At 41.0% G+C, this 27,916-nt stretch overlaps 1 protein-coding gene across 1 annotated transcript in view; it reads right to left on the bottom strand.

Moving 5' to 3' along the window:
* Positions 1–1,930: 1,930 nt before the first annotated feature.
* Positions 1,931–27,916, bottom strand: part of LOC126482104 (carboxypeptidase B-like) — a 46,499-nt gene continuing 20,513 nt past the window's right edge. Inside the window, exons 4-8 of the mRNA XM_050106079.1 lie at positions 27,658–27,745; positions 21,745–21,890; positions 10,537–10,593; positions 10,326–10,410; positions 1,931–2,121 (exon numbers count right to left, since the gene is read on the bottom strand). Of these exons, the coding sequence (XP_049962036.1) occupies positions 1,931–2,121; positions 10,326–10,410; positions 10,537–10,593; positions 21,745–21,890; positions 27,658–27,745 (567 nt within the window). The remainder of the gene's footprint in view (positions 2,122–10,325; positions 10,411–10,536; positions 10,594–21,744; positions 21,891–27,657; positions 27,746–27,916) is intronic.

Genomic DNA, 27,916 nt, shown 5'->3' with positions numbered 1-27,916 from the left:
GCATTGCACTTACATCGGGCCGACGTTGACTTTCCTTTCCAGATAAGAGCGTAGCTTTTTGACATTTTTCATGTAAGTAATAAAGCTTCACGATACATGAATGGAAATATAGCCTACTTTGTAGCAGTGGTAGTACAGTGTTATTATGCAGTTATAGTAAGATTTTGCTACGTCGATGCTTTCTGTTAACACCGACACCCAATTATTTTCCTAGATTCTTGATATTTGTAGCAGTAGTTGCCTCTTAGCGTGTGACACCGGAGTTGTTAAAATATTTTACAGCATGTGGCTTCTCTCTAAAGCCACAACATAGAAACTTCAAGAAAAGAGATATCGCTCGTGCGACACGCATCAGAATAAGTCTCTGTTTCACCGATCATTTCCACGTTGGAATTTATATTTTCCACCAGCAAACTCGGTTTATTACGGATACAAGTCTCTTGACCATTCGTGTCCTGTCGACCGAACTACAATATGACTTATTTAAAACAGTGCATTGTTAGCTTCCCGATCGAAGCTCGATTCACGCGGTTACCATTGTACTATTATTACTGACGTAGTAGCTTTACAGAATGTCAAAATAGCATGTGGTGTCTCAGAAACTAAATGTGTTGGATATACCTAGTTACGTTTAATGATATTGATGAAAGCTGCGGAAAAAAAGCAATCAAGAATATATACAATGCTCATCTCCTTAATTTACGTACATAACATTCCATCTACGAAAAGCTCCCCCAGAAACAACCATTTGAGTTTTAGTCCATAAAGTGAATTGATTACGATCTTTCTTCCTAGTGCAAACATTTCCTTTCTTAAATTTGTGATCGTTGGCTTCCTTGAGATTTTCGTTACAGGTAAATCTTAATTTATCACTGAAGAGTGACAAATTGACTGTTTAAGACAATTTCGCTCCATGTCATTTGACTTCGTTAGAACAGAATTAATCAGTAATGCATGTGCATTTGTAGTAATAACTAAATTGGAAATTCAGGCCAGTTAGTTTCTTCAGAGATAATTTTTATCCCTTCTGTGGTCATGATACCTCAGTCAAAATGTTTTTGTTTTAATAGAATTTGGCAGGTGCACTTTTTATTATCTTCTCCATTATTTTTGAAGGAGGATCTTATTATTGGGTAAAAAAGTTGTTTTGGAGAGTGAAGTTCAACAACTATGCTGTTAATAAACTGTAGCTGTGAAACTTCTATTTCCAAAATAAATAAATAATTAAAAATAAAAACGTGTAAAATGTACTTTATCAACTCTAGACCCGAACATAATATTCTCCTTCTAAAACAATGGGGAAAATAATTGCAAAAATGGAATTTTTCAATTAAACTCTTTTTTTTGAAGGAGAATCTTACTAGGTGTTTCGTAGTTGACTTCTACTAGATTGTAGCTATGTAATTTCCATTTTAAAAAAAAAAGAATAAAACTTTTATTAGCTATAGACCTGCAAATGAAAATAACGGTTAACATAAAAAATTATAGAATTTTCAATGAAGTTCTATTGAAATTAAGTCAGGTTGTCGTCAACTCCACAAATGGGTCTGACACTAATATGTATTCCCGCTTTACTTTTCAGCATTCTGTAATAAATTCTAACTGCTTCCTTTATGTTTGCGTTAAGGGAAAGAGGAAACCAGAAATACTCTCCATCTCTGTTAAGATACTACGACTGACGAAAGGCCTTCGTTGCTAAATCTAATGCATAATGTATCTAAATGTAACCTGCTCAGTGATAAGTGTAAAAACTGATTACGAGATTTTTTTGTGCTTTTAGAAATGTGTATTTCCGTTCATGACTTTTTGATGCATTAAAAGGTTTCTTATTCAGTGTTGCATTAATAATCGGAAAACCTAAAGAGAAATCTCTCTTTATTCCAGAAAAAACATGTAACATATAGAAATTATCGGTGAGTACTGGTTCTTTTTATCCATAGTTATCAGCAACATATTGGCCGAAGACGCGCACGGCTTCGAAGAATGGCGTCACCAAGTTGAGGATGTCTGACGCTGGAGGATTGAAACCCTGGTTGCCGCCACCGGGAAGTTCGATGGTGTAGGAGAGGGCTACTCCGCCGACACCCTTCGTCCAGTCATCACTGCCGCCAGCCGCTGCGTCTGTAGAAACAACGTAAGGTACAGTGTGGTGACTCAGTAACAAAACGAACATGGAACACTGTGCATTTGCAATTGCAAAGCAGATATTTTACATCTATAGCTATACTACTAAAAAACTGTAAAACCGTCATGTCTGTCTGTTTGCCTATTTGAACAACCTAATCTCAACTATCAGTTTAATAAGTCACAGCTGCAAAATACTAACGCCAATTCTTTACAGACGAATGGAAGAACTGCTAGAAGCGGACCTCGGGGAAGATCAGTTTGGATTCCGTAGAAATGTTGGAACACGTGAGGCAATACTAACCTTACGACTTATCTTAGAAGAAAGATTAAGAAAAGGCAAGTTTCTAGCATTTGTAGACTTAGAGAAAGCTTTTGACAATGTTGACTGGAATACTCTCACATTCTAAAGGTGGCAGGGGTAAAATACAGGGAGCGAAAGGCTATTTACAATTTGTACTGAAACCAGATGGCAGTTATAAGAGTCGAGGGGCATGAAAGGGAAGCAGTGGTTGGGAAAGGAGTGAGACAGGGTTGTAGCGTCTCCCCGATGTTATTCAATCTGTATATTGAGCAAGCAGTAAAGGAAACAAAAGAAAAATTCGGAGTAGGTATTAAAATTCATGGAGAAGAAGTAAAAACTTTGAGGTCCGCCGATGACATTGTAATTCTGTCAGAGACAGCAAAGGACTTGGAAGAGCAGTTGAACGGAGTGGACAGTGTCTTGAAAGGAGGATATAAGATGAACATCAACAAAATCAAAACGAGGATAATGGAATGTAGCCAAATTAAATCGGGTGATGCTGAGGGAATTAGATTAGGAAATGAGACACTTAAAGTAGTAACGGAGTGTTGCTATTTAGGGAGTAAAATAACTGATGATGGTCGAAGTAGAGAGGATATAAAATGTAGACTGGCAATGGCAAGGAAAGCGTTTCTGAAGAAGAGAAATTTGTTAACATCGAGTATAGATTTAAGTGTCAGGGAGTCGTCACAACCACATTACCAACAGTCGCGCAGCTTTATAAGGGCTGAAATGTTCCTCCTGGGTTTGTTACGCAAGTGATATACACTAGGTCACGATCCAAGTATTTGTATGGAGTGTAGCCATGTATGGATGTGAAACATGGACGATAACTAGTATGGACAAGAAGAGAATAGAAGCTTTCGAAATGTGGTGCTACAGAAGAATGCTGAAGATAAGGTGGGTAGATCACATAACTAATGAGGAGGTATTGAATAGGATTGGGGAGAAGAGAAGTTTGTGGCACAACTTGACTAGAAGAAGGGATCGGTTGGTAGGACATGTTTTGAGGCATCAAGGGATCACAAATTTAGCATTGGAGGGCAGCGTGGAGGGTAAAAATCGTAGAGGGAGACCAAGAGATGAATACACTAAGCAGATTCAGAAGGATGTAGGTTGCAGTAGGTACTGGGAGATGAAGAAGCTTGCACAGGATGGAGTAGCATGGAGAGCTGCATCAAACCAGTCTCAGGACTGAAGACCACAACAACAACAACAACAATCTCAAAAAATACTAGACTAATTATCATGAGGTTTTCGCCGGTGGCTTGAACGTGGCTTGGGACTAGGTATAAGGTTTATTTAATCAAAATAGGATCACGAAAAAAATATCGTTATCTAATGTTTCATCTAAGTACGTCGTCTCTCTGTGTTTTTTTCTGTTCGAACACACTAATCTACAAAACTAGACGAATTTTCATGGGGTTTCCACATGCAACTTGACTGTGGCTTGCGGCAACATGTAGGCTTCATTTAATCAAAATCTGGATGTGGAATAAAAGATATCACAATTTGAGGTTATATCTAAAATTATCACCTCAGGTTAATAGTTGATGTTTAACCATCAAGGCGTAGTAAAACAAACAACCAAGAGATGGTGCCGTTAGTTTCGTAGTACACCAAAAAACCAATGAATCCCCCTTCTCATTTATTTTAACCTCACCAACAGATGTATTTTCCGAATTTTACTTCACTCCCAGTATTAAGTACCGGAATCCTGTCTTTACGAAATTACTTGGCTAGGATATACGGATTTATTGATTTCGCTTTGTATATTAAAACGTGACATTTCTCTGCTTCTTCCGATAGGTTTTATTTGTATTCTTTTCCAGAAAAAACGAATTTACTAAGTCCACTTTGTGATTCTGGTGCCTGCTCGTTACATTTCGATTTAGTTTTGTTCACGAATAAAAATGCCTAGAAAACGGTAGAGTCTTTCTGAGTACATCAGAATGGCTAAAAGACTGAGGACTACGCGATATGAAGTATCAAATGAAGATCATGAGGTGAGACTTTCTGCTGCTCGAGAACGTTGAGAACATCGCTCTTTGGAAACTCCTTCTGAAAACAGGGCGTGACTTGACTCTGATCAAGAGCGTCACGCATGATCTCGCTCCTGAGAACCTTCACTCACAGAGGCTTAAAGTTCCTTCTCTCCGACGCAACATTATAGAAGCGGAAATTTTGACGGGAAGCAGCGCAGGCGAGGGAGTTTTTACACGCTATATCCCGCTTATTCCTAACAATTTATCATTTCGCTTTGAACGTGTACAATTCCCGGTGAGCTTATGTTATGCCATGACCGTAGACAAAGCACAAGGCTAGGCTATGCGTATTGCAGTCGTGAACTTTAGTTTCAGTCGCTTTTCGCACGCCCACCTCTATATGGGTAGTGTAGCAAACAACCTCTTCGCTTATGTCCACAATCATACTACCTCAAACGTTGTGTACAAAGATGCTTTGTGAGTAAAACATAAGTTCTACGTTTGATCAGTCTCAGACACAGCTCTAAATAAATACCGAGCAATGCTGAATATTTTAACCTACCAACCCATGCATTTAATAAGAAAATAATACATTTCATTTCGCCCACATTTTTTTAACTGTCGAGAAGGAGTCAGTTGTGTATAATTTTTATAATAATATAGATTATACATGTCAAAGTCTAAACTGAAAAGTATTTCTTCATATATTGTTCTGCTTTCTTTTGAGAAATCTATAGTATACAGAGTTATTCATAAGTACCTCCACGATTTCGGAAGACAACTACTCAACTACAAGACATGCAAAAAAAGAACACGTATCATTGGATGCAGCAGCTCTCCAAGCTTCGATCTGTAGTACACACCATGGAGTAGTTGCAGTGGGGGTAGGAATGTTAGAACATGTTCACATATTTTTCTCTCCATGATGTTGCCCCGAATTAGTTCGCACCTCTCGACAGAAATCTCTGTGAACGCATATCTACTGCAGTCTGTTGATGAGCCTTCTTTGGCAATTCATGTCAGCGACGTATTGATGTCTGCCACGTTAGAAACGTAGCCGATACTGAGCAGCGGTAAACTAGGTTAAAAACTTAGTGAGGTGCTCTATTCACTGATGTGTGTATATTTTCTGTATGTCTCGCAGTTTTTGGGGAGTCGTCTTCTAAAACACTGAATATACATAAGACTAGTCCCATACAGTTTCGAATCTTCTCTTAGGTATTAACACTAAATTATTGCTTGTTCAGTGTAATGTAGGTTGCATAGTTATATGTGTGTGTGTTCCTACTGAAACAAAAATGGAAAACTCGGAGAAATGTTTGTCGAACTAGGTACACATACGAGTAATTATGTCTTTTTTTCTTTTGGGATTAGCAATGCAGACGGTGAAAACAGCTGTTGCACCTATAAGGCTGGAATGGGGATGGGAAGGGTTGAGATGAAAGAACAGTGTTGATCTGCTAGAGCTATTTTATCCAAAGAATTTCTGTAATGCAGCCACGGCACTAATACACCTACAGATCGCAATGACTGTTGGAAGGGGATGACAAATTGTCTGCAGTGATGAGGTCCGCTTCGAATTGAGCCCTGACGACCAGCGATGGGATACCAATGTGACGGTCGCCCACCATATAACCCGACAGCGAGTCGTGATGGTCTGGGGTGCCATTTCTGTTCATAGCAAGACGCAAAAAACGTTCAAATGTGTGTGAAATTTTATGGGACTTAACTGATAAGGTCATCAGTCTCTAAGCTTACACACTACTTAACCTAAATTATCCTAAGGAGAAACAAACACACACACCCATGCCCGAGTGATGACTCGAACCTCCGCCGGGACCAGCCACACAGTCCATGACTGCAGCGCCTGAGACCGCTCGGCTAATCCCGCGCGGCATAGCAGGACCCTTTTGGTTGTCATCCAAGGCACCCTTACAGCACAACGGTACGTCGACGACATTCTACACCTCGTTTGGTTGCCCTTGATGGCAACCCAAGCTGGTCTTACATTTCAGCAAGATAATGACCGCCCCCACACAACGAGAGTTTCTGCAGCTTGTCTTCATGCCTGCTAATACCCTGCCTTGGGCAGCAATGCCGCCGGATCTCTCCCTAATGGACAACGTTTGGAGCATTATGGGCAGGGCCCTCCAAACATCTCGGTGTTTTGACGATCTAAGGGCATAATCGGACAGAATCTGCTCGATATCCTTCAGGGGGACATAACCAACTTCGTCAATCAATGCCAAGCTGAATAACTGCTTGTGTAATTGCCAGAGGCGGACCAATGCTTTATTGGCTTACTCAGTTGACGAACTCTTTCGCTTGAATAAATCATTCATTTTTCTGTAACTGTAACCATTTTCTGTCTGTACAGGGTACTTCCGTCCCATCTGCATAATTTCTTCGTAATGCGTCGTTTTTTTGTGTCTTATTAGGGTGTAACTCTGTACGAACATTGCGTCAGCTGGACTCCCATTAGCACGTTGAAACTCTGAGTCCTTGAGCTGATTACACGATATTTTTTACATGTACCCTCCGCAATGCTCGACGGTCCATGTCCAAGATGATATGAGGTCCGTCTGGCATAGTTTTACCTGCGGTTGTTCCTTCGCGTTTCCATTTCACAACCACATTACCAACAGTCGCGCAGCTTTATAAGGGCTGAAATGTTCCTCCTGGGTTTGTTACGCAAGTGATATACACTAGGTCACGATCCAAGTCCCTGAGCTGTCCTGACGGATCCATTCTGCTCTTACTCCTCCTCTACTGATATCACAATACTTCCCGCCTTCTTTTATAAAGGCATCTCGTGATGTCTAGTCATCTGTTCCGCATTCTCTATCGATACTTTTGATCAGATACTGTGTACATTTATTATATAGGATCAGAAGCACCATGATATGAAAAAACAACATTTCGGTCCCATATTGAAGTCCTAGCCCAATAATTCCTTAAAAGAATATATAATACGGTTGGATGTTAGAAGTGGAGAGGGGGCAAGAGATCTACGTCGCGAACACTTCAGCTGCTATTCCAGTGCCATTGGGTTTTCTTTGGACGCTTCTTCGAAGCAGAAATTAAACAATAGTGCATTTAAACGTTGTAACTTTAGTAACTTGAACTAACGGTCACTATTCCATTGTTCTTAACTCTATCTGGTAGATGTAGATGCTTTTTAAACGTGAAAAAGATGGAAAATACGAGAGACCGTCCCACAACATGAATCGCGATAATGGACACAGCCTGCCATCGTCTTGGCTGGCAGAGGCGCTCATGGGGTTGGTCCGTCACACGCGGCTGGAGGTAAAGTAGGGTTGCCACATGTCCGGCTTTAGCCGGACTTGTCGAATGTATCGTCCGCAGCTCGTGGTCTAGTGGCTATGTCGGGATCAAAACCCGCCAGTGCTTAACACAGACGAGCACGCCCGGCTGGTGTGCAGAAGGCGAGAGATATCTGGTTCTTGGTATGGTAGATGTTGTCCCTCGTTACCCTTACGACTCCTCATCAGATACTCAACTGCTGTTTTTTGTTTTTTCTGGACGCGGGATACTTCCCACAAGCGAAGGCTAACTCTGTGAAGTGGATTTGTGAACACGCAGCACACTGCTTGTTTGCTGATGGGGAGAAAAGTATCCTTGACTAATAGCAGTTCCTTAAAGAATCCCATTGTGCAGTTGCCCGCAGTCCAAGACACAGATAATTTTTCACCAATTTGATTTGCAGTGATTTCCTTAACCCACCCCAGAGGCGGGGTGTTCTGTCATGAAGCGTTGATCCCCGCCTCTCCCACACTTCGAACCAATATATTCACTGGTCATCAGAATGTTATTCTCGGAAAAATTATACATTGATATTCTTAATTAGTTTGACGTCTTGCTGCGCCCTCATCGTGTGGTGGCGATTACCTAATATCGTCAGTGGTATTAATGACAAAAATAAGTAAATAAATAAAAATAAAAAGAACGAAAAGGAAAATAAATAAATAAATGATGTTCGTTGTATCTCTGCTCCACGTTCCCTACGCTTTCCTTGGTTCCTGGAGGGTGGGAACGGTACATGGTGGCCAGGTCTTGAGTTGCGATCCCTCCCCACTTTGCCCCCACCCCTCCCTTTGGGCGCCAGGAAGGTTCTGAAAAAAAAGTGCCTAGTGGTGCTGCCTCTGGATGACGAGAATCTGACTTCGGTTCCTGTTCGGTTGGTAATTTTTTCCGCAAGAGGACTGGGTGATTGAGTTGTCCTCGTCATCTCATGATCATTCGGGAAAGTGCCGAGATTGGATAGTGCAAGGATTGGGAATTTGCACGGGCGCTGATAACCACGCAGTTGAGCGCTTCACAAACCACTATCATCATGTCAGCTATAAAATGTCATGTCCGGATTTTTACAGTCAAGTCCGGCCAAATATTTGCAACTCTGCCTTGTCTGGCTTCTGTTGGGCCTTTCTGTGATGAAGTAGAGAATGCGCTACCAAGGCCCGTTCCAAACTGATGACTTAGTCCCGGAATAAGTATACGGAGGAATAAGGACATACACCATAAGTATATATAGATGTATGAACCAATGCTAGTGTTATAAATACGTTCTTCTTCGTAGGCCGAACGAGCAATTAAGATGACTGAGCACTTAGTAGCTATCATAATTGCCAAATTATAAGGCTGTTTACTGATTATATTATTAGCTTAAGCACATCTAATGTCGATCTCGCAAAACATTGACTGTAATTGTTCATTAATAAATGACTATGAATATCTAATGGACTCTATTTCTATTTAAAATGGATAGTCCGGCTTTTAGGGCTAAATATATGACTAAGTACACCACCAAGACTGGCTTTTCTATGTTTGTGCCTGGTAACCATATTATATTATTCGACACACTGGTCCCTCCTAGCCACCACGAAACGACGCGGGAGTAGCACCACCCCATAAAAGCAGCTCACTCTTGATGGTCAAAAAAGGACAATAAGGCACCGTGTTAAATTGCATTCCACAAAAAACAACAGCAGCTTTCTTCTGCAATTCTGACACGCAGTCATAAAATGAATCTTATTTACGCCATTTTAAGGAATTGTGGGAACAGAAATAACGTCAGCTTTGTTACAGTAGTAGTACACACTAATATAACTGATGCCTCATCATTTTACATCACGACGCGCTCTAGAACCCAGACTAATTTTTATGGATATTGACTCCGGCCACCAAAGACTACGAAATTATATTCCAGAAGCGTGTTAGACATTTAGCAGTCTGCTTTAATACGACATACAGAAGTGTAGGGGTTAAAAGTCGACCAAGAGAGACTTTTACGACAAGGAGATTAACACGGTTAGTAATTGTACTGAGGTTTTCACAGCTAATTTATTTGACAATGGAAGAATCGATTGTGAAGGGTAATTGAGGGAAAATAGCAATTTAATTGCACCCACCTAAGATTGTTGCGTGCGGGCATTATTAATGTTCATGTGATTTAATATTCGTGACCTTTAAATATTCCACCACATCAGCTTCTCTGTGTAAGGCAGCTACGCTACAAGTGTTAATAGTGGTAGATCGTGTGTTATAAATCGTGAAAAATTAAATGCAAAACTTACGTTAGTTCCTTCATCAGGTTATAGTGAATTCCTAACCAAAGTACGATACATGCAGAAAGCAGATTCAAAGTAGTAGTGAAATGAAATAGTAATAATAATAAAGTAGATAATTAAAAGAGGGATGAACGATTTACTTTGCAATAAACAGGCAAGAAACTGAATCACCGACTCATATGCAGTGTATTTCCGAAGATTCAGATACTAAAGTTCAAAAAATTCGGAGCAAAGTGGAAACTGTCTGTAACACAAACCCGATGGCTAAATTCTCAAGTATAACTCCCGTTTCATGAGGTCAACTGAAAACGCAACACTACTTACACAAGACGTTTGTAGAGCTACCGATGGCGTAGCTAGGACCCCCTGCAGCTTGCTGGGCGGCATCTGCTTGGCGTGCCAAGGCGTCCTGTTGTAAGACACAGCGAGAATAGATTAGAAATGTGGGATAATTTCTGCCGTTGAGCTAATACTACTACACAATCAATATGAAAAATCATGCAGAGAAAGAGGTAAGTATAATAAAAGACGTTACCAGAGTCTCCCAGTCGTCAGGCAGTTCGCTAGTGTAACCCCACGGGTAGAGTAAGTACTGAAAAGAGATTACAGACATTGTATTCACATAATACTGAATTAATGAACTGGTACTAGAACATGATACTGTTCAGAAAGTAAAAATTGTTCAGCAACATATTTGTATTCACCAAATTTTGCCAGCGACCACATTTGAAACTGTATGCTAAAAACGAAAGTCAGTTCTTATCTACAATCTACACTACTGGCCATCAAAAAAGCTAAGAAATGCAGATGATAAACGGGTATTCATTGGACAAATATATTATACTAGAACTGACATGTGATTACACTTTCACGAAATTTGGGTGCATAGATCCTGAGAAATCAGTACCCAGAATAACCATCTCTGGCTTTAATAAAGGCCTTGATACGCCTGGGCATTGAGTCAAACAGAGCTTGGATGGCGTGTACAGGTACAGCTGCCCATGCAACTTCAACACGATACCACAGTTCATCAAGAGTAGTGACTGGCGTATTGTGACGAGCCAGTTGCTCGGCCACCATTGACCAGACGTTTTCAATTGGTGAGAGATCTGGAGAATGTGTTAGCCAGGGCAGCAGCCGAACATTTTCTGTTTCCAAAAAGGCCCGTACAGGACCTGCAACATGCTATCGTGCATTATCCTGCTGAAATGTAGGGTTTCGCAGGGATCGAAAGAAGGGTAGAGCTACGGGTCGTAACACATCTGAAATGTAACTTCACTGTTCAAAGTGCAGTCAATGCGAACAAGAGGTGACCGAGACGTGTAACCAGTGGCACCCCATACCATCACCCCGGGTGATACGCCAGTATGGCGATGACGAATACACACTTCGAATGTGCGTTCATCACGATGTCGCCAAACACGGATGCGACCATCATGATGGTGTAAACAGAACCTGGATTCGTCTGAAAAAATGACATTTTGCCATTCGTGCACCAGGTTCGTCGTTGAGTACACCATCGCAGGCGCTCCTGTCTGTGATGCAGCGTCAAGGATAACCGCAGCCATGGACTCCGAGCTGATAGTCCATGCTGCTGCAAACGTCGTCGAACTGTTCGTGCAGATGGTTGTTGTCTTGCAAACGTCCCCATCTGTTGACTCAGGGATCGAGACGTGGCTGCACGATCCGTTACAGCCATGCGGATAAGATGCCTGTCATCTCGACTGCTAGTGATACGAGGCCGTTGGGATCCAGCACGGCGTTCCGTATTACCCTCCTGAAGCCACCGATTTCATATTCTGCTAACACTCATTGGATCTCGACCAACGCGAGCAGCAATGTCGCGATACGATAAACCGCAATCGCGGTAGGCTACAATCCGAGCTTTATCAAAGTCGGAAACGTGATGGTACGCATTTGTCCTCCTTACACGAGGCATCACAACAACGTTTCACCAGGCAACGCCGGTCAACTGCTGTTTGTGTATGAGAAATCGGTTGGACACTTTCCTCATGTCAGCACGTTGTAGGTGTCGCCACCGGCGCCAACCTTATGTGAATGCTCTGAAAAGCTAATCATTTGCGTATCACAGCATCTTCTTCCTGTCGGTTAAATTTCGCGTCTGTAGCACGTCATCTTCTTGGTGTAGCAATTTCAATGGCCAGTAGTGTATTTCTCAGAAAAAAAATTGTTGACAACAAGAAAAACCTATCAAGAATAAAAGTACGTATCACGCCAGCTTTTGTGAGGAGATTACTGTGAGCTTACATATACGAGGTTTCATCTTCAGGGTCAGCTGTTAATTGACACCGAATTGCCTTTGTTGTTGTGGTGTAAGAGCAGGTTAGCTACTGATATCAGTCTACTTTATGCTTATGATGATGTATTACACAGTAAATCCAACGTTTACCTTCATCGTTTATGTGTTAAGTTTTAAGCCGTCATCTCACGAGACGTAAATACGCACGTGGACGAGGAGCTAGGTACGTCACATCGCCTCGTTCCAGATTCCACGATACTGCGCAGAGTGAAATAAAAAATCTGGCTCGTCAGATTTTTGCCTCTTGAAGAGGACCGTGGCCAGTGAGATGCGCATCGTTTTTCGTTACAGGGAAAATATCGGAGCCGCGACATTGCATGGCCCTAAACATCGTATTTGGTGGATTCTCTTTCTAATACAGTGTATAGTATGAATGCAAACTGCTTCAAAGCATCTTCCAACTGAGGATCTCTCGGAAACGCGCCGTTTTAGCTACGCATTGTTATAATAAATTGATGGGAAACTCCATATCGGTGGTTGATGTTTTCAGTATTACACTTGAGACTTACGAAAGTATACCACTTCAGTCCTATGCCACAATGAACATCTATGAAAAACGCGGTTTTTTTGGTATAGTCTGCATATTAAACATCAAATAATGACATATGTGGATACAGTCTTTAGAATATGTATGATATATAAGAGGGTTGGAACTTGAATAGTGGCAACTATTTATTTGCAGCTCGTACAAAATAGATACGTGTTTCAAAGCTTTACTGACCTTCAAAGTAGTCACCAACATTGTGTATAACCCGTTGCCAGCGATATGGAAGTCGTAGAATACTCTTAGCAGTGCCAGTTGTGTTGACAGTTCGAGCGGCGACGTCTATTGCCCGACGAATTCGTAGCAGTTCTGAAGCGAATGCCGTGAAGTGTCTCCTTCAGTTTAGAAATCGAGTTGAACTCGCGAGGGCTTAATTCAGGGGAGTGCAGTAGGTGGTATAGCACTTAGCAGCCACATGAGTCAAACAAATCAGTAACATCTTGCACTGTACGTTATTGAGCTTTGTCCTGCAAAATGATGGTCAGGTTCTGCAGAAAGTGTCATCACTTCTGTCCCTAAGCTGGTTGTAGGTTGTGTTCCAAAAATGAACAGCATAGAGACAGATGTGATGACACTTTCCAGAGGACCTGACCATCGTTTTACAGGATGGTGTGTGGATGCAAGCTGTTACTGATTTGTTCGACTGATCGGGCTGCTAAGTGCTATACCATCTACTGCACTCCCCTGACTTAAGCCCTCGTGAGTTCAACTCGATTTCTAAACTGAAGGAAACACTTCACGGCATTCGCTTCAGAGCTGCTACAAATTCATCGGGAAATAGACCGCGCCGCTCGAAGTGTCAGCACAACTGGCACTGTTAAGAGTATCCTACGACTTCCACATCACTGGCAACTGGTTATACACAATGCTGGTGACTACTTTGAAGGTCAGTAAAGCTTTGAAACACGTATCTATTTTGTACGAGCTGCAAATAAATAGTTGCCACTATTCAAGTACCAACCATCTTATATATCATACATATTCTAAAGACAGTATCCACCGATGTCATTATTTGATGTTTAATATGCAGACTGTACCAAAAAAAACCGCGTTTTTCATAGATGTTCATTGTGGCATAGCATTGAAGTGGTATACTTTCGTAAGTCTCAAGTGTAATACTGAAAACATCAACCACCGATATGGAGTTTCCCATCAATGACTACTTGGGAGGCCAGTAAAACTTTGAAACACGTGTCTATTTTGTACGGGCTGTAAACGAATAGTTGTCACTATTAAAGTTCCAACCATCGTAAGTAGGCCTTGTTGCTACGTTGGGCTGTAACGCCGAGGTTAGTGTCGTGAGTGCAGAGTTATGAAGAGAAAACTGGCAAGTTCCCATGCACCTCCTTACCATTTTTCCACCTTTCGTTTTCTAAAAGGTTCTAGGTATTTCTTGTTGATTAATGTACTATCTCAAATGTATAGGTTATTTATTATAAATAATGTATTTGCTACAAGGCCAACGAGTGGAATGTTTCCCCAGTGGCCAGAAATCTTAACGTGACTGACAGTCTACGTCTGAAAGTAAGTACAAGTTACATACTGGACGTTTTTGCTATTATGAAAAAAAAAATGGTTCAAATGGCTCTGAGCACTATGGGAGTTAACTTCTAAGGTCATCAGTCCCCTAGAACGTAGAACTACTTAAACCTAACTAACCTAAGGACATCACACACATCCATGCCCAAGGCAGGATTCGAACCTGCGACCGTAGCGGTCGCGCGGTTCCAGTGCTATTATGAAACTTTCTGTAAAATATGTCTTCCTGTCTCTGACTTATGGATTGGATCATGTTCGTATCTTGCCCGTAAATATCTTTTGCAATGATGGTGAGCAGCTTCGAAAAAATCCCTCTTCCATTCGAAAGAAATTACAAAACTAATCTCGATACTGAAGTCTATGTGAAGAAGTACGTTATTTCAGAGTCCTGGTAGTCAATGCAACATCGAGAATATAGATATTATGTGTGCACAGACTGACATTAAACATAATACCTTTTCTTTTCCTTCGCTATTTCATGCCCCTTGCCACACGTGGAAGGTGGTCGGCTTTCAGTCCGCTCTTAAGTCAAGCGAATTAAAAAATACAGTAAGAGAAATAAAATTTGTGGCTGTTTTTCTACTTTAAATAAAAAATCAAAAACAGAAAGCTGAAAAACGAAAATGTATCCATTTTAATAAGACATCATAGAAAGTTGAAATTCTTCTGATAAAAAGACTGAAGAACTGAGCTTTCACTCTGATGGACCTGCACTGGGTGAGAAGTCTTGTCGGAGGAGAAAATACGTTCCATAGGTTTTAGGGGTTTGAATAAAGCGAGTGGGTCTATTATGTAGGGAAAGTATGGAAAGGCCGATAGGGGGAAGAGAAGCACTGGTAAAGACAGAGGATGAAGAGTAGTGTAGTACATGTGGAGGTATTAATGGAGAGCAAATAGGAGGCAGTGGCCTTGATCTGCAGTGGGATGGATGGGGAAAAGTTAAGACTGGTAGGAGGGATAAATATCATGGCGGTTATCATAGTCTCGGAGAGGGAGTTGGCTAAAGTTGGGTTGTGATGGGTATGGAGTGTGTGTGAGAGTAGGAATGGAGGCATGTTTTTTGTGAAGGTGCAACAATGTACCATGGTTGGTGATCAGAGGGATCACAATGGGTTCCTGGAGTTTAGTTTGCGGATGGCATAGGAGATGTGATGGTGCTGAATGTGGACCAGGAGGGATGGGAATGTTATAGGATTGTAGTGTCTTTGCAATATTGCGCGAATTGCCTTAGCACGTCTCTCCCCTAAATTCAAATTCCCATTAACGCTTCAGTCCACTTGGTATTCCCCCTAAATTCAAACAGCATTGCAGAGGCTCTTCAGCTTGTCTGGAATGCCACTGCAGCATCGAATAAAATGGAGGAACCTGCCTGAAACCCAGGCGTAGGTGCCTTAATTAAATGAAACTGTGATTTCTGAGTCCTTTCCAAGTCACAAACATCTGTGATGTACATGTGAAGGCTGCAGTGACGAATGTAACCTTATACCAAGGCTCGCCCAGTGCTTTTCAGATACAGGAGGCGAGTCTGTACAATGTTCTTTGAGTTTAGGGGGTATACCGATTGGTATGAATGACAATTTGAGCAGGAGACCCCCGTTCGAATCTCGGCCTTGTTGCAAATATTTATTCATCACTTCAATCTGTATACTTAGGATGAATCACCTGAAACTTGCACCGCAAACTTTGCGGAAATGGAAAGTGCAATAGATGTGCTGTTTTCATAGACTGAATTGGTAGTCAAGACCTCGTATTGTTAGCCAAGAAAGGGATTGTGTTAATACTTAGAAAGTCTGTTTTTTGTACAGACATACTCTTTTAAATTGAATAATGCCCATTGACTTTAAAAAATTAACTGTAGGGTAAATTAGAATGTTAGTGGTGTTTGTTGCAAGATTCTCTTTAGGAGATACCGTATTTTGAAAAGTTTCCACACCGACGCTTGTTTGTACCATTCACCCGGCGTAGTTGCTGGGTACAATGTTGTTATATTTGCTTACAATGTGCTTGTGTGTTCTTTGAGTGCACTGCGGCTTTCTAATCGTTAGCGTGTGACAGTCCAAGCAGCAGTTCGTGAGTGGACGATGGGATTTACCAGTGCAGAAAAGGCCGACATGATCATGGTATATGGAGTTATTTCTTGTCCGATGTAGGCGACGAGATATCCCAGTAGACGCCAACCATATCGGCAATTATTTATCATCTTCTTCAACCAGTTACGTGAAAACGGCAATGCAACACATAGACAACGTAACAGCAGGAAGCAAGTGACGACAGAAAAGATGAAATTAATTTTCTTATTCTGTCGCAGTTGAACCGCACGTTAGCTTCCGCTAAATCACACGAGCAAGTGGCATGAGTCAAGCAAGTGTCCTACGCTTTCTCCATCGGCATAGGTTCCATTCCTATCATGTCTCTCCCCATCGAGAATCGTGTTAACTTCCGTACGTGGGCATTCAGACCGAATACTCCAAAGGTATGCCACATTTACCGATTATAGCCATGTAAACCATCGAAACATGCGCTGTTGGTCTGTGGACAATCCCCGTTGGTGAAACGTCAGCGTCCATGGGTAAACGAGTGGTGCGGCATAGTGAAGCATCAGCTTAGAGGTCTGTGTTTCATATATGGAACACTGAACGCCCACAAGTATTGCATCCTTCCACGGATGCTAGAAGGCGTTTCTCTGCAGATTTGGAAGAATGTGTGGTACCAACATTATCTCTGTCCAGTGCATGGCACACGAATTAGTGCAGAATGTCTTCACGAATTGTTTCCATGTCGTTGGATTGGAAGCAGAGGACCTGTACCTTGGCCAACCCGTTCTCCAGATTTGACGACTGCAGACTTTTCTGAGGAAAGCTGAAAGACGCATATACAAGGACATAGCACCCACACCCAATGCTATGCAACGACATATTGCTGCAGCCTGTTCGGACATCTCCGCTGAAATACTAGCACGTGTGCAGCATTCGTTCCATACCAGACTGGTTCCATACCAGACCGGTGCCGGCGGTCACTTTGAACACAACCTGTGATGGTCACTTGTCTCGGTACTGGTTAGAATCCTCATAACTAGTACGTACACCTGTATTGTTCTTTAGTGTCTGCTACCACAGGTATTGTACAAGAGCTGATATGGGAACTTTTCAAAATACGATATCTCGTAAACGACTCACACTGGCATCCTGAAATAAACACCTCTGACATTCTAATTTATCCAGGTTTGTATGCTAATGTCAATAGGTATCGTTCCACTTAAAAACGTGTAGGCATTGTTCCACTTAAAAAGTGTATGTCAACACAAATAATACACTTTTTAAGTATTATTACAATTTATTGATTGGGTAACAACACGAGCCTCTAACTACCAATCCATTACATGGAAAAGTTTTAGGTGATTCACCCTGTATACATCAGAGATATTCGAAACTTTAAAAGGTCTCTGGGACCAGGTAGTTTCTTTTTATTCCACTCTCTTCGTGTCTGAACTGTTTATGGTCCACTTTGCAGTTCTGTACAAGGCTACACTCCAGACACACAAATTCAGAAAATACTCTTTAACATTTATATTTCTACATCTACAGCGACATCCATACTCTGCAAGCCACCGTATGAGGGTTGGCAGAACGTATCTTGTACCGCTACTAGTGTTCCACTCGCAAATGTTGAAAGGGTACAGTACTGCCCGACATTGAAAATAGGTACAACATTCTTCGTTATTCCTGTCATAACAACATATTTTTTCTAATAATAACTCAATTTCAATTAATACAGCGAAGCCGCATAGCAGTGTAGGAAAGAATGACAATTTATTTATTTAATTGATTACATGTGCACTCCCACAAAATAAATCCCTACATCCAATTTGGTGAGATCTGCGAAATGAATGAATGTATGGTCGTCTGCTAACCACAGATAGTGAATGTGCAATATATGATCATCTTTGAGACGGTCCTTTGGGCACCTTTGGTGGAACCGAAGAGATGACATTTACCTGAGCTTTGAGCGCCTGAAATGTGGCTGACCAATGGGTAGCATGGTCTTCCCCCACCTCGACGGAGGTGCGAGATGACCTGAAGAACGGCCATGTTTCAGCACTCTGCCGCTGGATCTTGAGTTGGTAAGACCTGTCTTAGGTGTGCTCCATAAAGACAAAAGAGTGGAGACATGGTGTGCGTGTGAAATACTTAAGAGTAATTTGGAATAACAATTTCTCTATTTCAGGAACTTTTGTGGGGAGAATTAGATGTCAGGCAGGTAATATTAAGGGGATCATAGTAATCTTCGGAAGTGAGCAGCGGTCACAATGAAACAACGTGTAGCAATAAGCTAAAATACTTCCGAGTGCTTGAGTTAAGCGCCGGCCGGTGTGGCCGTGCGGTTAAAGGCGCTTCAGTCTGGAACCGCGTGACCGCTACGGTCGCAGGTTCGAATCCTGCCTCGGGCATGGACGTGTGTGATGTCCTTAGGTTAGCTAGGTTTAATTAGTTCTAAGTTCTAGGCGACTGATGACCTCAGAAGTTAAGTCGCATAGTGCTCAGAGCCATTTGAACCATTTTTTTTGAGTTAAGCTGAATTACTAGCGTGTGTACTATAAGTTGGAAATATTTAAGAAATGGCGTGTGCAGGACTTGAAATTAGAGACGAGTACTTCCACGTCGTGAGTACTGTGTGAGTATCAGTCTGTGTATGAGGCAAAGGATAAAGAGAAGTACTCGTCCATGGTACCAGTTGAGGACTCGCGTGTGTGATGAATATGTTCTTAATATTACTTTGCGTGTTATGTTACCGTGTGACGCTTGATTCAAACTATAATACTTTGAGAGAGAAGCAAGGTGAGTCAGCCGTCTATCCAGCAACGCCACTTGGCTTGCATTGCATAGGAAGACGTGCATATATTCTCCAGAGTTCATAGTAGGAAAGAAAAGTTACGAAGTGGGGCAGTGTCGTGTGAAACTGGGATAAATACTAATTGAAGTGGGAAAGCTGAAAGTGATGTGATTATAACGTGTGACTATTCTCTGTATTGTATGTTGCCAGTGTGATGTATTTCATGAAATTTAAGTATTTGTGGTTGGCATTGGAGGGTAGCAAGATAGGTTCATAGGTAGTGGGTTATGCATGTTCCTTTTGTACCGCTCGGTCTGGAGGAAATTTTCGTGATGATGGGTGTGAGAGTCGAAGTGTGAGATACAGCAAAAGATCCACCATCCTATCCAGAAAGTGCACTGTAGCGTTAAATAATTACGAGACCATAAGATAGAGAATCACTAATGTAAAGCCATGCCCACAGGACGGAGTTTCTCATGTGTAATTCTTGTAGAAAATGTAATGGTGTGTTTAGGTTATAGAATTTATCGGAATAAAAAAGATAGTGAAAAGAAAAAGATTGGTGGCCTTTTCCTTCGAACAGTATGTTGTCATGATATCCAGAATTTATAATGTGTGCGCCATTCATATTCAGTGCGATGGGCACGTGTTGATCAAAGCCGTTGGGTGAGAAAGAAAATGTGGTATTGCCAGTGCGTAGTGAACAGTCAGAGTTGTGTAAATTACTAATAGTCAGACGTGGGTTATCCGTTTCCGTTGCTTAATATTCAAACAGGAGAATAACTTGTAAATTAATTGTGAGTACTAGAGCTCATGTTAATTGATAAATAAAAATGAATCCACTCGCTTGGCAGACCACTCATCTTGCAGGCATGTGGGTGCCGCTCAATGTATCGAGGGGAAAACGACGTTTTACGTGCCTCCATAAGGGCCCTAATGTCTCTGATCTTTTCTTTGTTGTCCTTATTTATAGTAGACATTAAAATATAACTTTTTAGGATTCCGTGCCTGAATCGATAAAAATAGAACACACTTTCGCCTCTCTGCCTGCCTGTCTGCCCTACTGCTAAAACCCTTTTCCTCAGGAATGTGCGGAAGTACCACTTTGAAATTTATGTCACATACTCAGGTCTATTGTCCCTTCTCTGAGAAATAAATGTAAGCTTATCAGTCAGTGTAATAAGAAGATACTGCCATCTTCGCAACATATTTTGATGCTAGCAAACTTACCCATCGAAACACATAATTCACTTTCAGTTGACGTAGTCTCATGAAATTTGGCGAGAAGCAAAGTTTCACATAAGGAAAAAATCCTAAAACTATTACTTTGTAATCACACTATACGAAATAATATTCATTTTGTTATTTGTTATCCGAAGTAACTTAAAGTTAAAATATTCTCGAAAGTGTTGGAAATATCAGAACTGATATCTTGCAAGTATCAATATCGATAACAGGCAAATATCGTCGAGGATCTCGATGAACTGTCTATACATAATTAAGTTTGTACGGATCCCTCACAGCGCAAGTTCTGCCTTTCTTGCCCTTGCCTGCCTGCATTTGATTCACTCTATACTTTGGCCATCGTCAGTTATTTTCCTGAATAGCAAAACATGTCTATTACTCTTAGTGCAATTTTTTGGGGAACATGTTTTTTTATGTTTTTTCAGCGAACTCTAATAAGTTAACACGATTTATTTTATGAAATTGGCCCTTTTTGTATTTTACTAATATTGAAAAAAATTATTAGTTAAAGGTATATCAGGACAAGTCAAAAGCCGTTTTAAAAAATTGAGCCCTGTATGTAAATTCTTAACAGCTGAAGCTTGTCGCTGAGCGTAGTGCAAACGCGAATCTATTTGTTACATTGGAAACCAATTATTAGACTACATAAATTACAAGAAACAAAAAAGGAAATTTGTGAAGTAAAATAACGTAGAGGGTAACGGTGTACCGGAAATTTGTTTAAGTGCTGGATTTATTCAAACTAAGACAGCTGAGACGGCTTGTACCCTGCTGTCAGTTTGTTAACAACACTTTTGAGGTGATCTGTATCGATTTAGAGGCGTTAAGGCTGTAAACTATGATAAACTGTGACGTAACAACAACAGAATAAAAGCTGTGCATTACTATGTGCAATCTGTTAGAGTTGAATTATTATTTAAATTATAACCTTATGATACGCCATATTAGTTTTCGCAGCAGTTAAAAAAATAAAAAAAATAAGAAGTAAAAAATAGCCACTGCATATAAACCAGTATGACAACGTCAGTCTGTTCAACAATAATCAAGATAAATAATAGTATTTCTCGCTATTTAACAATACAGCGAAATTAACGTAAATTAATTTTTTAAGTTCATTCGTAGTAATGCCCTTTTCCTGGATAATATGTTAATGTGCAACTATCTGTAGGAATGGGTGGTCAAATGCACTTAGTTGGCAACTAATGCACAGCAATATCATTTCAGCTTTTATGAGTTAATTAGACAATGCTGTATCTGTTACTTACGGGTCCGTAGCTGTGGAATGTGAGGTAAAGTTTGATGCGGTTGGCGTTGGCCAGGATGTAGTCTCTGAGAGCTTGCGTCTCAGACTCCGAGAACGCCTCAGAACCGGCGTAAGTGTCAGAGCAGGGGTAGCTGCTGGCGCCAACCTCTGAAAGAAAGGAATGCGAGGACTGGTCAGAGATCGAAGGCTTCCAGATTAATTTGTCGGCAAGTAGGAACAGCTGCAGCTTTGTCTCTACCGGTTGACGAGAATCAATATACTCGTAATTCAATGGTCGATCACTAGAAGTCCCGCTGGGATTTTGATGGGGAATGAAATGTTCGTATTTGCTGTGTAACAGGAAAAGTAGGCACTTTCTTGACGTACGATTTTTGATCACCAAGTTCTTCGCCGACGTCGTGGAGTAAGTTCACTATCTGATCGGAAGTGTCCGGACATCTACTAACGGACGTTAAAATGGGACGTGTCCACCCTTCAGCCGGCCGCAGTGGCCGAGCGGTTCTAGGCGCTTCAGTCTGGAACCGCGCGACCGCTACGGTCGCAGGTTCGAATCCTGCATCGGGCATGGATGTGTGTGATGTCCTTAGATTAGTTAGGTTTAAGTAGTTCTAAGTTCTAGGGAACTGATGACCTAAGATGTTAAGTCCTATAGTGCTCAGAGCCATTTTAACCATTTGAATCCACCCTTCACCTTGGCGTCAACTCGCTGGAGACACTTTCATTGAGGTGTCTGAAGTCTGTGGAGGAATGTCAGACTGTTCTTTCTCAAGTTCCGAAACCAGAAAGGATACTGATGTTGGATGCTGCGGTCTGGTGCGAAATGGACGTCCTAGCTGATCGCAAAGGTGTTCCAGTGAGTTCAGGCCGCGATTCTAGTTAGGTCAGTCTGTTTCAGGAATGATATTGTCCACAAATCATTGTCATTTATGACAGGTTGCATTGGCTTGCTGATACAATAATCGTCTCCGAACTGTCTCTCTGCTGCACGCAGTCACAGTGCTGCAGACCGTCTTCATAACTGTGCGCAATAAGGAGATACATAAATCGCTCGTTTCCATTCTTCCACTGTCCAATGGCTTCGGTCCTTAACACTTCCTCAAGCGCTGCTTAGCATCGACTACAGAAATGTGTGGCGGTTGATGAGTTGCTCGACCATTGCACCTTATTCTTTTTGACTGCCTACGCACAGTCTTCGTGCTAGATCGACTACTAGTAGCGCTTTGGAAGTACACGAGAGATCTTCCGCCAATTTCATGAAATATTTTACAACCTCCCTCCATTAATCTGTCTTCTCTTGGTTTAGCTGTATTCTCTCTACTTCGATCATCATCAGTTATTTTGCTGCTCAAAATAGCAAATATACCTTTAATATCATCTGTCTAATCTAACTCCCTATGTATCGCCTGATTTAAGTCGACTACATTTTATTGCACTTGTTTTGCATTTGATAATGTTCATCTTATATCCTTCCTCCAACATACTGTCCATTCCGTTCAGCTGCACTTTCAAGTCCTTTACTGTCTCTGACAGGATTACAGTGTCATCGGCAAACCCCGAAGTTTTATTTCTTGTCCCTGAACTTTAATACCTTCTCCAAATATTTCTTTGGCTTCCTTTATTGCTTGCTCACTACAGAGAATGAACAGAATCGGGGATAGGGTACAACCCTGTCTCACTCCCTTTTCAGCCACTCATTCCCTTTCGTGCCCTTAGACTCCTATAAGTGCATGTGGTTTCTTTACACTCTGTAAGTAACTTTTTATTCCCTGTATTTCATCCCTGTTGCTTTCAGAATCTCAAAGAGGATATTCCAATCAAGATCGTCATTTGCCTTTCTCTAACCTACCCTTTAAGGTAAGTCGTAGGGTCAGCATTGTCTCAAGTATTCCAACATTTCTCCGGAATCTATAGTCTTCTACCAGGTTTCCATTCTACTGCAACTAATAGGTATCGGCATTTTGCAACGATGACTTACTGACCTGAAAGTTAGTTATTATTCATACCTGTCAGCACCTACCCTCTTTGGAACTGAAATAATTACAGTCTTGTTGAAGTCTGGGGGTCTTTCCCCTCTCTCATTTCGCGTACTAGCTGGAATAATTTAGTTATTGCTGGCTCTCCCAAGGCTGTTGGGAGATCTGAGGCAATGTCGTCTACTCCAGGGGTCTTGTTTCCAATTAGTCTTTCGGCGCTTTGTCAAATTCTTCTCATTGTATCATAGCCATTTTGCGCTCTCTGTCATTGTCGTCTTTTTAGACATCTGTATTCCCTTTCGCTCACTTCACTTACCAATTTTTTAAGTTTTCTCCTTTCAGTAATAAAAGTCAATATCTCTGATGTCCACATATTTCTATTATTCCTTGCTTTGTACCTCTTTGATCCTTCTGTCCTCACTACTTCATCTCTGAAAGCTACCCATTCGTCTTCTGCTGTATTATTTCCCCTCTATTCAGTCAATCTTTGTCTAATATTTCCTTTGAAACGCTCAACACCCTCTGGTTCTTTCAACTTACCAGGTCTCCCTCACCTTAATTTCCTGCCTTTTTCTAGATTCTTCAGTTTTAATTCACAGTTCATAAAAGATAAATTATCTTCAGAGTCCATACCTGTCCCTGGAAATGTATTTTAAAAATCGGGTTCCAAAATTTCAATATTAACATTATATAATCAATATGAAGCATTCCTATGTTTCCAGGTTTCTTCCACGAGTACAGCCTTCTTTCATGATTCTTAAGCCATATGTTAGTGATGATTAGATTATACTCTGTACTAAATTTCACCTGAGTGCTTCTTCTTTTATTCCTTTCCTATAACTCATATTTTGCTGTTCTTTATCCTTCTCCTTCTCCTCCTACCAAGGAATTCACAACCGCAATCAATTTTCCTGCCCCTTAAATAGCTGAATAATTTCTTTAATCTCATCACATATTTTTCCAGTCTCTCCGTCACGTAGTTTGCATATAAACTTGCACTAATGTGGTTGGCCTTGGTTTTGTGTCTGTCTCGGCGGTGATGCGTTCACTATGCTGCAAGTAGTAACTTGCTCGCATTCCCATTTTCTTATTCATTATTAGACCTAGTCCTGTATTACCACTATTTTATTTTTCATACCGCTTTACTGACCTGACCAGAAGTCTTGTTCATCCCCACGATATCTAACTTCAACCTTTCCGTATCTCTCTTTATATTTTGTGGTCTACTTACCCGATTAAGGGATGTAACATTTCACCTTCCGATCCGTTTTGTCTTTCCTCATGACGACATTCTTCTGAGCATTCCCCGCACGGAGATCCGAATGAGGAACTATTTTCACTCGGGAATATTTTACCCCAAGAAGATGCCATCATCATTCAGCCATACAGTAGAGCTGCATGTACTCGCGAATAGTAAGCTCTAGTTTCCCATTGCTTTCAACCGTTCACAGTGACAGCACAGGAAAGCCGTGTTGGCTGATGTTACGATGTCAGATGAGTCAATCATCCAGACAGTAGAACCCGCTGCTCTTCTTCATGAACCACACATTTGTCTGGCCTCTGAACAGATACCCCTCCCTTGTGGTTACATCTACGCACGACTATCTCTTCAGTTGGGGCACGCAAACTAGCCCACCCTAATAATGTTTGTAGTTCATGGGGCAGGAAATAAAGGAGCGAAACATGTGCCGTTACCTTCAGCTGATAAGAATTTCCGTTCCTTCTGTCCGCAGCTCGCATTCTAAGTGCATTAGGAAAGGATGGACGCTATATTTTCATTTATTTATTTAAGATTCCAAGCCCGATGAGCCAGTTCGATTTTCGGCCGGGTCGCAGATTTTTCTTCGGCCGATGCGTGGATGTTAGTGTTATTCTCATCATTCCATCTCACTTTCATCTACGCACATGTCTCCAAAGTGGCGTGAAGTAGGAAGACTTGCACCAAGCATCCGATCTACCCAGATGGTGTCTCTTGCCAGTAATGGTATGAAACTGTTGCCTTCATTTTTAGTGTTCCGAACATCAGTAGGTAGTAACGGAACCCTTATAGGATCACTCTGTTCTCCATCTCTCTATCTGTTTGTACTACTGTTGAAAACCCATCCTCTCAGGAACGGGTAGGGGTATCAAGCTGAAATTTATGTCATACTAAGGTCGACGGTCCATTGTCATTGTAAAAAATTGGAGCTTTTAAGTAAATGCAGTCGAAGGATACGGCCGTTTATGCCACAAATTTTGATACTCGCAAACACACTTCAAAATATGTAGGATACTTCCCGTTGACCTAGAACAACGAAATTTGCTAACAAGCAACGTTTCATAGTACAACTAAAGGGAAAAAAAATCTGAAAACTGTAAATTTGTAATTATATAAACGAAAAAAAAATTATCGTTTGTAATGTGACTGTATGTATGTCCGTCTATCCCTTCTCCTCAGAAACAGGTAGACGTATTAAGTTCAAATTTATGTGACATAGTAAGGTCTTTGGTCCCTTGATGATGTAAAAGTGTAAAGAAGCTTAAGCTTCTGAATTACTTCTATTAAAAGATATGGCCATTCATGACAAATATTTTGGTACTCGCAAACTCATTCATCGAAACCTACATGATACTCGCCGTTGACCTAGAATCACAAAATTTGGGAAGAAGCAAGGTTTCAAAGTTATCAGTTCATGACATGAAGTCTGTATATGAGTCCGCGATCATTTTATTTTTAGCACATTTATTTTCACAAGTTGTTCTCGATCACATAGATTTCTTTACACTTTATGACCGGTTTCGGCTTATCGCCATCTTCAGATCGTTAAAATGTCGCATGTCACGTGTTTAACTTAACGATGATTTATATCAGAATATTTTAACGATCTGAAGATAAGCCGAAACTGGTCATAAAGTGTAAAGAAATCTATATGATCAAGACGGACTTGTGAAAATAAAAGGTTTCACAGTACTAGTAAAAGAAAAAATGCGAAGTTTGTAAGTTGGAATTATATAACACGGAAAACATTAACATTTTTTAATTCGCCTGTCTGTCTGTCCTTCGATTAAGATGCCTTTTCTCAGGGACGGGTTGACGTATGAAGTTAAAAATTGTCGCATGTTAAGGTCTATAGTCCCTTGACGGCGTTTAAATTGTAGAGTTCTAAGTCATAACAGTCACAAGGTAACGATGTTGATGTCACATATTTTGATACAAACCTACTAATCAAAAACTGTTTGGTATTCTTCATTGAACTAGAATCATAAAATTTGGCCGGAAGCAAGGTTTTATAGTATAAGTGAAGGAAAAAGTCCAAAAACTATTCATTTGAAATTATATCACACGAAAAAACTGTTTTTTTTCTCACTCTCGAAAGTCTTGGAAGTCCGATGATCCACATCTTGTCCGTATCGATATCGATAACAGCAAAATTCGTCTCAGGATGGACGAACTATCTATGTACATAATTAGGTTTGTACAGAGCCCTAGATGCGCGAGTCCTACTCCATTTATCCTGATTTTTTCCTTCCTTTCCAATGGCGATTGCAGGACGAAGTGCGCTATTAGCAAGTTTCTTTCTTTTAAGTGTGTTGTATGCTGAGTTCTTGCGAGTTTCATTTTCTTTTGAACAACTACAGCAGGCTATGAGTCTGAAAGCAGCACAATGTGAAATGGTAACACGTCACATTTCCCGACATTTTAGCAGACAAACCGTACTAAAAATTACGTGTTTTGGAAGTATCTTTAATCCGGTGTATCGCTTAAACATCTTGTTTTCGCAATATGAGAGGTCTGACTGGTCCATAAACTTTACCGCATTCAACGAACAAGAAGCGAAACGTTGCAGGATTTCACGATGAAGGTTATGAAATTCTGTTTTCTGTATAATTAGTGTTCAACATGTATGAATCTAATACAATGAAGGTAACAATTCATATGCAGTTTCTAAGTGTTTGCTCACCATTCCAGTGGAAATCAAAGTTCCTGTTGCCGTCCACCCCCGTGCACAAAATGGATGCTCTTGACCGTGTCTTCCTCCACATGCGCTCCTGTGAAATCCAAATGTACATGTCAGCAATGGTACATAGGTAGGAAAAGAGGCAAACTGCACTGCCTGACAGAGAAGTTCAATACTTGATGAACAAGGATTTTGTGATTTAGCTTTTCTTTACATAATACTTTGATCGTAGAAGATAACAACAAATACCTCATGATTGTCT

This window comes from Schistocerca serialis, chromosome 5 (genome assembly GCF_023864345.2).
Source record: "Schistocerca serialis cubense isolate TAMUIC-IGC-003099 chromosome 5, iqSchSeri2.2, whole genome shotgun sequence".
NCBI classification, from domain to species: domain Eukaryota; kingdom Metazoa; phylum Arthropoda; class Insecta; order Orthoptera; family Acrididae; genus Schistocerca; species Schistocerca serialis.
The sequence above is the reverse complement of the archived record's forward strand: the minus strand, read 5'-3'. Positions and strand labels throughout refer to the sequence as shown.